This window comes from Gobio gobio (genome assembly GCF_949357685.1).
Source record: "Gobio gobio genome assembly, chromosome: 21".
In the NCBI taxonomy this organism is placed as follows: domain Eukaryota; kingdom Metazoa; phylum Chordata; class Actinopteri; order Cypriniformes; family Gobionidae; genus Gobio; species Gobio gobio.
The window spans coordinates 2,026,480-2,037,807 of record NC_137117.1 but is presented as its reverse complement, the minus strand read 5'-3'; the positions used below and the strand labels follow the sequence as shown (position 1 = coordinate 2,037,807).

General features: G+C 37.5%; 1 protein-coding gene across 1 annotated transcript; it reads right to left on the bottom strand.

The window, feature by feature from the left end:
• Nucleotides 1–1,013: 1,013 nt before the first annotated feature.
• Nucleotides 1,014–11,068, bottom strand: LOC307117473 (uncharacterized protein). The gene is made up of 3 exons (XM_079802327.1): nucleotides 10,705–11,068; nucleotides 6,363–6,532; nucleotides 1,014–1,615 (listed from the first exon to the last, which is right to left on the bottom strand). The coding sequence occupies exons 1-3, from the start codon at nucleotides 10,859–10,861 to the stop codon at nucleotides 1,124–1,126; spliced, it is 819 nt and encodes a 272-aa protein (XP_079658453.1). The 5' UTR covers nucleotides 10,862–11,068; the 3' UTR covers nucleotides 1,014–1,123.
• Nucleotides 11,069–11,328: the final 260 nt, after the last annotated feature.

Sequence of the window (11,328 nt, the reverse complement as noted above, 5' to 3'; positions counted from 1 at the left end):
GTCCAAAAACACGGTATGACCATGACGAGTGTCCAAAAACACGGTATTACCATGATGAGTGTCCAAAAACATAGTATTACCATGATGAGTGTCCAAAAACATAGTATTACCATGATGAGTGTCCAAAAACATAGTATTACCATGACTAGTGTCCAAAAACGCGGTATGACCATGACGAGTGTCCAAAAACACGGTATGACCATGACGAGTGTCCAAAAACACGGTATTACCATGATGAGTGTCCAAAAACATAGTATTACCATGACTAGTGTCCAAAAACACGGTATTACCATGACGAGTGTCCAAAAACACGGTATTACCATGATGAGTGTCCAAAAACATAGTATTACCATGACTAGTGTCCAAAAACACGGTATGACCATGACGAGTGTCCAAAAACACGGTATGACCATGACGAGTGTCCAAAAACACGGTATTACCATGATGAGTGTCCAAAAACATAGTATTACCATGACTAGTGTCCAAAAACACGGTATTACCATGACGAGTGTCCAAAAACACGGTATTACCATGATCCGTGTCCAAAAACACGCAATTACCATGACAAGTGTCCAAAAACGTGGTATTACCAACGTGCATGTGCAAAAACATGGTATGACCATGACGAGTGTCCAAAAACACAGTATTACCATGACGAGTGTCCAAAAACACGGTAATGTCATATATATGTGTGTGTATTTTTATATTTAATAGTTATTTTGTTTTTATTTTAAAACCATTTAAATTTTTTCAATCAACTCCAAAACCCCAGTTTAGCCCATTTGGGTTTATTTTAGTGCATTTGATCATTATTAGTGAATGCAGTTCAACTGTCCCTGTACATGATGCTGCCCCCTGCTGGAGAGAAGCTGTATTTCAGCTCAGAATGAAGGCATTAGATGGCATTCATCATATCAAAGTGGTAAAGTACAGTCAGGGTTTGTGTCGATTAAGGTCTCATCATCCCTGTGATTATACAGCTTCATACAATAAAACACACACAGACAAGAAATGAGGTGAAATAATTTTATTATCTTACATGTAGATCATCTCAAAGATTCAACTAAGAAAAATAGTTCAGTACAACGTAGAAAAGAGTAACACTTCAACAACACTATGACATCTATATATTAGTATTAATCCAAGTCACATCGTCCTCGGTTTTCAGTTCCCTCTCACTGTGTCTCTTTGCCTGCCGGAAATGTCTTTCTGAGTCTTGTGCTTCGTAGAGGATGGCCATGATCTTCCTCCGCACGCGCATCTGGATGATTGGGTCGCTCAGCAGCCGGTACTCCATGGCCACCTGGCTGGCGAACACGGCCGCGGCGTCCGCAGGAGGATTCTCCAGGACCTTGGCGGACATCTGCTTCAACACCTCCAGCTTCTGCAGCTCGATGTCCGATTCTGAGGTGCGTCTGCGCTTGCCGGACGTGCTCCGGGGCGAGAGCGAATACGAGGCCGTTTCCTCGGGAATACCGGTGTCAGGTGTGCCGGGCATCGGGGAGAGACACACACTGATGGAGTCGAAACTGTCAATGTCTTTGTCCGTCTCTTGCATCATCTCATCCGACTCTTCCACAGACTCCTCCACTTTATCAGAAGACGGCAAACCCAGCTACAGGAAGCAGAAGAAGACCGGTTACACTTAATGAATCATCAAACTTTAGTTTCAGTAAAAACTCATTTTTCATTTAACCGGAAACTGAAAATAGTTTAAGATACTGTATATCAGTTCAAAAAACATGGTATTACCATGACAAGTGTCCAAAATATGGTAATACCATGATGCGTATACAAAAAAACACGGTATTACCATGATACGTCCAAAACCATTGGTATTACAATGATGCATGTCCAAAAACATGGTAATACCATGATGCATGTCCAAAAAAACATGGTATTACAATGATACGTCGTATGTATCATGGTGTTACATGTATATTAAACATGGTATTACAATGATACGTCCAAAAAACATGGTAATACCACGATGCATGTCCAAAAAAACATGGTATTACAATGATACGTTGTATGTATCATTGTAATACCATGTTTAATATACATGTAACACCATGATACCTGTCCAAAAAACATGGTAATACCATGATACCTGTCCAAAAAACATGGTAATACCATGATGCACGTCCAAAAACATGGCATTATAATGATACCTGTCCAAAAAACATGGTAATACCATGATACCTGTCCAAAAAACATGGTAATACCATGATGCACGTCCAAAAACATGGCATTATAATGATACATGTCCAAAAAACATGGTAATACCATGATGCGTGTACAAAAAAAACATGGTATTACAATGATACGTTGTATGTATCATTGTAATACCATGTTTAATATACATGTAACACCATGATACCTGTCCAAAAAACATGGTAATACCATGATACCTGTCCAAAAAACATGGTAATACCATGATACCTGTCCAAAAAACATGGTAATACCATGATACCTGTCCAAAAAACATGGTAATACCATGATACCTGTCCAAAAAACATGGTAATACCATGATACCTGTCCAAAAAACATGGTAATACCATGATACCTGTCCAAAAAACATGATAACACCATGATACCTGTCCAAAAAACATGGTAATACCATGATACCTGTCCAAAAAACATGGTAATACCATGATATCTGTCCAAAAAACATGGTAACACCATGATACCTGTCCAAAAAACATGGTAATACCATGATACCTGTCCAAAAAACATGGTAATACCATGATGCACGTCCAAAAACATGGCATTATAATGATACCTGTCCAAAAAACATGGTAATACCATGATACCTGTCCAAAAAACATGGTAATACCATGATGCACGTCCAAAAAACATGGTAATACCATGATGCACGTCCAAAAACATGGCATTATAATGATACATGTCCAAAAAACATGGTAATACCATGATACCTGTCCAAAAAACATGGTAATACCATGATGCACGTCCAAAAAACATGGTAATACCATGATGCACGTCCAAAAACATGGCATTATAATGATACCTGTCCAAAAAACATGGTAATACCATGATACCTGTCCAAAAAACATGGTAACACCATGATACCTGTCCAAAAAACATGGTAATACCATGATGCACGTCCAAAAACATGGCATTATAATGATACCTGTCCAAAAAACATGGTAATACCATGATACCTGTCCAAAAAACATGGTAATACCATGATACCTGTCCAAAAAACATGGTAATACCATGATGCACGTCCAAAAACATGGCATTATAATGATACATGTCCAAAAAACATGGTAATACCATGATGCGTGTACAAAAAAAACATGGTATTACAATGATACGTTGTATGTATCATTGTAATACCATGTTTAATATACATGTAACACCATGATACCTGTCCAAAAAACATGGTAATACCATGATACCTGTCCAAAAAACATGGTAATACCATGATACCTGTCCAAAAAACATGGTAATACCATGATACCTGTCCAAAAAACATGGTAATACCATGATGCACGTCCAAAAACATGGCATTATAATGATACATGTCCAAAAAACATGGTAATACCATGATGCGTGTACAAAAAAAACATGGTATTACAATGATACGTTGTATGTATCATTGTAATACCATGTTTAATATACATGTAACACCATGATACCTGTCCAAAAAACATGGTAATACCATGATACCTGTCCAAAAAACATGGTAATACCATGATACCTGTCCAAAAAACATGGTAATACCATGATACCTGTCCAAAAAATATGGTAATACCATGATACCTGTCCAAAAAACATGGTAACACCATGATACCTGTCCAAAAAACATGGTAATACCATGATACCTGTCCAAAAAACATGGTAATACCATGATGCACGTCCAAAAACATGGCATTATAATGATACCTGTCCAAAAAACATGGTAATACCATGATACCTGTCCAAAAAACATGGTAATACCATGATGCACGTCCAAAAACATGGCATTATAATGATACATGTCCAAAAAACATGGTAATACCATGATGCACGTCCAAAAACATGGCATTACAATGATACATGTCCAAAAAACATGGTAATTCCATGATAAGTCCAAAAAAAACATGGTAATACAATGATACATGTTCAAAAAACATGGTAACACCATGATAAGTCCAAAAAACATGGTAATACCATGATGCATGTCCAAAAAAACATGGTAATACAATGATGCATGTCCAAAAAACATGGTAATACCACGATGCATGTCCAAAAAAACATGGTATTACAATGATACATGTCGGATGTATCATTGTAATACAATGTTTAATATACATGTAACACCATGATACGTACAAAAAACATGGTAATACCATGATACATGTCCAAAAAACATGGTAATACCATGATGCACATCCAAAAACATGGTATTACAATGATACATGTCCAAAAAACATGGTAATACCATGATGCGTGTACAAAAAAAACATGGTATTACAATGATACATGTTCAAAAAAAACATGGTATTACAATGATACAAAAAACATGGTAATACAACGATACATGTTCAAAAAACAGGGTAACACCATGATGCATGTCCAAAAAAAACATGGTATTACAATAATACATGTCCAAAAACATGGTATTACAATGATGCATGTCCAAAAAAACATGGTATTACAATAATACATGTCCAAAAAAATAGTAATACCATGATGCGTGTACAAAAAAACATGTCCAAAAAACATGGTAATACCATGATGCGTGTACAAAAAAAACATGGTATTAAAATAATACATGTCCAAAAAACATGGTAATACCATGATACATGTCCAAAAGACATGGTAATACAATGATACATGTCCAAAAAACATGGTAATACCATGATGCACAAAAACACGTATTACAATGATACATGTCCAAAAAACATGGTAATACCATGATGCACAAAAACACGTATTACAATGATACATGTCCAAAAAACATGGTTATACCATGATGCACAAAAACATGGTATTACAATAATACATGTCCAAAAAACATGGTATTACAATGATACATGTCCAAAAGACATGGTAATACCATGATGCGTGTACAAAAAAACATGTCCAAAAAACATGGTAATACCATGATGCGTGTACAAAAAAAACATGGTATTAAAATAATACATGTCCAAAAAACATGGTAATACAATGATACATGTCCAAAAAACATGGTAATACCATGATGCACAAAAACACGTATTACAATGATACATGTCCAAAAAACATGGTAATACCATGATGCACAAAAACACGTATTACAATGATACATGTCCAAAAAACATGGTTATACCATGATGCACAAAAACATGGTATTACAATAATACATGTCCAAAAAACATGGTATTACAATGATACATGTCCAAAAAACATGGTAATACCATGATGCGTGTACAAAAAAACATGTCCAAAAAACATGGTAATACCATGATGCCTGTACAAAAAAACATGGTATTACAATAGTACATGTCCAAAACAATGTGGTAATACAATGATACATGTCCAAAAAACATGGTAATACCATGATGCATGTACAAAAAAACATGTCCAAAAAACATGGTAATACCATGATGCACTAAAACACGTATTACAATGATGCATGTGCAAAAAACATGGTAATACCATGATGCGTGTACAAAAAAACATGTCCAAAAAACATGGTATTACAATAGTACATGTCCAAAAAAATGTGGTAATACAATGAAACAAGTCCAAAAAACATGGTAATACCATGATGCACAAAAACACGTATTACAATGATACATGTCCAAAAAACATGTCCAAAAGATGTGGTAATACAATGATACAAGTCCAAAAAACATGGTAATACCAAGATGCGTGTACAAAAAAACATGGTATTACAATGATACATGTCCAAAAGACATGGTATTACAATGATACATGTCCAAAAAACATGGTAATACCATGATGCGTGTACAAAAAAACATGTCCAAAAAACATGGTAATACCATGATGCGTGTACAAAAAAACATGGTATTACAATAGTACATGTCCAAAAAAACATGGTATTACAATAGTACATGTCCAAAAAGACATGGTATTACCATGATGCACAAAAACACGTATTACAATGATACATGTCCAAAAAACATGTCCAAAAGACATGGTATTACAATGATGCATGTCCAAAAGACATGGTATTACAATGATGCATGTCCAAAAAACATGGTAATACCATGATACATGTCCAAAATGATGCGTGCACAAAAACAATGGTCGGAGAATGGCTAATCTGGGCAATCATTGGGGAAACTCAGTAATTCATCCCTCAGAATCACTAATGACATATAACGTGTTGTGTGTGTTCGTACACATACATGCGTCTCGTTCCGCCGGTGAACGATGTGCGGCTTCAGGAAGTCCAGGGCCCTCAGGAGCCATCGCTGCCTCAGCGTGAGGGGCTTTATCTCACTCCCACTGGGTTTTGGCTTCCTCAGACGCGCATACTGAGTCCGCAGAGAGGCCACTCTGGTCGCCACCGCCTCGGCTGAGGGGTAAAACACACGGGTTGAAGATGAAAGCATGAAGAAACACGAGGAACATCACAGGCCAGGCAGATGATCCGTTTGTTGTGGATTAGTTGAACATGTGCATGAATGTTAGATTAAAGATGCATTTAAAAATAAAAGAGGCAAGAGAGGAAACCACGGGGCCGACCCAATTTGCCTTGAACTTCAAAAGGACTAGAATTTAATTTGAGACTCTTACCACATTAGATGCCATCAGAGAGCTTTACTGTAGTGTTTAATGTAATCATTCGTTCCCCACGGCATAACTTACATTACAATTATGAACAGCATGACTGTGTATAAACCTGAACTAGATCTTCAAAATGCACATGCGTTGAACAGCCAGTGAAATTACATCAATTTACATAAATGACAGAAACAGGTGATTGTAATCTGAGGACTGATTGTGTGTGTATTCTACCTTTGGTATTTTCCTACATTTCTATAATGTATTGATTTCAAACTGTATTTCTGCTTTACATCAAAATCTCACTCGAGCCAAGCAAACAAAGTTGGCTTGACCCTTGCAAACTTCTCTTCATTCCAGAAAATATGCAGAATTGCAATTCTTTACAATTTCACAAATTAAAGGGATATTTAATTAAAAATACATTTACATTTAATTTAATTAAATAAAATTCTGTCATTATTTTCTCACCCTTATGTTGTTCCAAACCTGTAGGAGTTTCTTTCTTCTTTTGAACACATAAGAAGATATTTTGAAGAATGTTAAGGCGGGCGTACACAGTGCGAATTATGACGGTCGGAAGTATGTCCATATTTACTGTTTGTTATGCCATACAGTGCTCGCTGTTCCTGCCAAAGTTCCGCGAGTTTATCCTCTTTTTCAAGTGTCCAAATTCGTCGTGGCGCTCGTTTTCCAGCTCCTGATTGGTCAACTTCAGATCGATCGACACATCGGCTCATTGAACCGCAAACACGACACGAATTCAAGCCGACAGCTCCCAAACTTTTTCGACATGTTTAAAAATGATCATGAGGTCGGGAGGTGCTCTTAACAAGGTCAGCTCGTCTCGTAATTCCTCTCACACGATGCGAGCTGCGACCATACGAGCATCAACGATTTCCACGCGATTGAAAAAAAATTAAAAATAAAATTACAAAAATCGCCTGCGAGCTTGTACGACAGCAAAAATCGCACCGTGTACGCCCGGCTTTAGCAACCAGACAGCTACTAGTGATGCGTGTACAAAAAAACATGGTATTACAATAGTACATGTCCAAAAAATGTGGTAATACAATGAAACAAGTCCAAAAAACATGGTAATACCATGATGCACAAAAACACGTATTACAATGATACATGTCCAAAAAACATGTCCAAAAGATGTGGTAATACAATGATACAAGTCCAAAAAACATGTCCAAAAAACATGGTAATACCATGATGCGTGTACAAAAAAACATGGTATTACAATGATACATGTCCAAAAAACATGGGAATACCATGATGCACTAAAACACGTATTACAATGATACATGTCCAAAAAACATGTCCAAAAGATGTGGTAATACAATGATACAAGTCCAAAAAACATGGTAATACCATGATGCGTGTACAAAAAACATGGTAATACCATGATACATGTCCAAAAAACATGGTAATACCATGATACATGTCCAAAAGATGTCACTAAAAATCTCAAAATCGCTCGTTTTCCAGCTCCTGATTGGTCAACTTCAGATCGATCGACACATCGGCTCATTGAACCGCAAACACGACACGAATTCAAGCCGACAGCTCCCAAACTTTTTCGACATGTTTAAAAATGATCATGAGGTCGGGAGGTGCTCTTAACAAGGTCAGCTCGTCTCGTAATTCCTCTCACACGATGCGAGCTGCGACCATACGAGCATCAACGATTTCCACGCGATTGAAAAAAAATTAAAAATAAAATTACAAAAATCGCCTGCGAGCTTGTACGACAGCAAAAATCGCACCGTGTACGCCCGGCTTTAGCAACCAGACAGCTACTAGTGATGCGTGTACAAAAAAACATGGTATTACAATAGTACATGTCCAAAAAATGTGGTAATACAATGAAACAAGTCCAAAAAACATGGTAATACCATGATGCACAAAAACACGTATTACAATGATACATGTCCAAAAAACATGTCCAAAAGATGTGGTAATACAATGATACAAGTCCAAAAAACATGTCCAAAAAACATGGTAATACCATGATGCACAAAAACACGTATTACAATGATACAAGTCCAAAAAACATGTCCAAAAGATGTGGTAATACAATGATACAAGTCCAAAAAACATGTCCAAAAAACATGGTAATACCATGATGCACAAAAACACGTATTACAATGATACATGTCCAAAAAACATGTCCAAAAGATGTGGTAATACAATGATACAAGTCCAAAAAACATGGTAATACCATGATGCGTGTACAAAAAACATGGTAATACCATGATACATGTCCAAAAAACATGGTATTACAATGATACATGTCCAAAAAACATGGTAATACCATGATACATGTCCAAAAGATGTCACTAAAAATCTCAAAATCGCTCGTTTTCCAGCTCCTGATTGGTCAACTTCAGATCGATCGACACATCGGCTCATTGAACCGCAAACACGACACGAATTCAAGCCGACAGCTCCCAAACTTTTTCGACATGTTTAAAAATTATCATGAGGTCGGGAGGTGCTCTTAACAAGGTCAGCTCGTCTCGTAATTCCTCTCACACGATGCGAGCTGCGACCATACGAGCATCAACGATTTCCACGCGATTGAAAAAAAAATAAAAATAAAATTACAAAAATCGCCTGCGAGCTTGTACGACAGCAAAAATCGCACCGTGTATGCCCGGCTTTAGCAACCAGACAGCTACTAGTGATGCGTGTACAAAAAACATGGTATTACAATAGTACATGTCCAAAAAACATGGTAATACCATGATGCACAAAAACACGTATTACAACGATACAAGTCCAAAAAACATGGTAATACCATGATGCACAAAAACACGTATTACAACGATACATGTCCAAAAAACATGGTAATACCATGATGCACAAAAACACGTATTACAACGATACAAGTCCAAAAAACATGTCCAAAAGATGTGGTAATACAATGATACAAGTCCAAAAAACATGGTAATACCATGATGCGTGTACAAAAAAACATGGTATTACAATAGTACATGTCCAAAAAAATGTGGTAAAACAATGAAACAAGTCCAAAAAACATGGTATTACAATGATACATGTCCAAAAAACATGGTAATACCATGATGCACAAAAACACGTATTACAATGATACATGTCCAAAAAACATGTCCAAAAGATGTGGTAATACAATGATACAAGTCCAAAAAACATGGTAATACCATGATGTGTGTACAAAAAACATGGTAATACCATGATACATGTCCAAAAAACATGGTATTACAATGATACATGTCCAAAAAACATGGTATTACAATGATACATGTCCAAAAGATGTCACTAAAAATCTCAAAATCGCTCGTTTTCCAGCTCCTGATTGGTCAACTTCAGATCGATCGACACATCGGCTCATTGAACCGCAAACACGACACGAATTCAAGCCGACAGCTCCCAAACTTTTTTTACATGTTTAAAAATTATCATGAGGTCGGGAGGTGCTCTTAACAAGGTCAGCTCGTCTCGTAATTCCTCTCACACGATGCGAGCTGCGACCATACGAGCATCAACGATTTCAACGCGATTGAAAAAAAATTTAAAATAAAATTACAAAAATCGAATTCAAAATATCTTATTTTGTGTTCAGCAGAAGAAAGAAACTCATACAGGTTTGGAACAACTTGAGAGTGAGAAAATGTAACATTACATTTTTTTTAGGTGAACTATCCCTTTAAAAGCGCATAGTTTGAGGCAACAGTGGCGCATTTCTTAGCCCCGCCTCCCTCCACACGCATGTAAACAAACATTTCTCGGGTGAATCTTTTCAGTATTTTGCTAGTAACTCACTCCTGCCATTTGGTTAAAGGCAGGTTTAAACGAGCTAGCTCCAGATTTAGTTCGTTCACAGTTAAAACACCACACAAAGACTCGTTTATCAGCAGTAGCGTGGCTTTCGTGCCTCACGTTAAATCAATGTTTACTCAAATGAACACTTACCGGGCATCTGAAGCGCATCGGCGACCTCTCTCCATCGCCGGTCCTTCTCCTCCCGGTTGTGGTAATCGGCGGAGGAGATGTCGTACAGACACGCAGACTCTTGCCACAGCTCGATCAGCCTCTCCTCCGCCTGGCGAGTCCACGATTTCACTGCCATCGCACGTGCGGGATATTCCGGTAAAGTCCCGGTGTTTGTCACGAGTCAGTTTCCAGTCGCTGGCCTCATTAACATAATCGCGCAAATCAATGGACACGTAAACAAATCGCGGCGACTCAGTTTAATGGCTCGGGAGACTGGAAATCTCCTCTTGGGGTAATGGCGGCGTACAGACGCTCGTGAATAGTACATATCGCCACCTACTACACCGGAGTGTGTGTGTGTGTGTGTGTGTGTGTGTGTGTGTGTGTGTGTGTGTGTGTGTGTGTGTGTGTGTGGAGTCAGGGCTCCCGACTCTCCTCTTCTAATCCAGTCTTCTGTTTAACACACACACACACACACCCTTCAAATTGTCCACAATTTCTATGGACAACATCAAAAAGAAATCATGCTTTGGTGAATTATAGTTTTATGATATCATAATAAAAAGTCATAATGGTGACTTTTTAATGGTTACCATTGTGGTA

What these genes read in the sequence shown, in the direction of transcription:
- LOC307117473 (XM_079802327.1), bottom strand. Translation starts at nt 10,861, where the DNA reads ATGGCAGTGAAATCGTGGACTCGCCAGGCGGAGGAGAGGCTGATCGAG. An exon ending in CGATGCGCTTCAGATGCCCG is followed by an intron (nt 6,533 to 10,704) that starts GTAAGTGTTCAT and finishes TTTACCCCTCAG; the next exon opens with CCGAGGCGGTGGCGACCAGA. An exon ending in ACCGGCGGAACGAGACGCAT is followed by an intron (nt 1,616 to 6,362) that starts GTATGTGTACGA and finishes TGCTTCCTGTAG; the next exon opens with CTGGGTTTGCCGTCTTCTGA.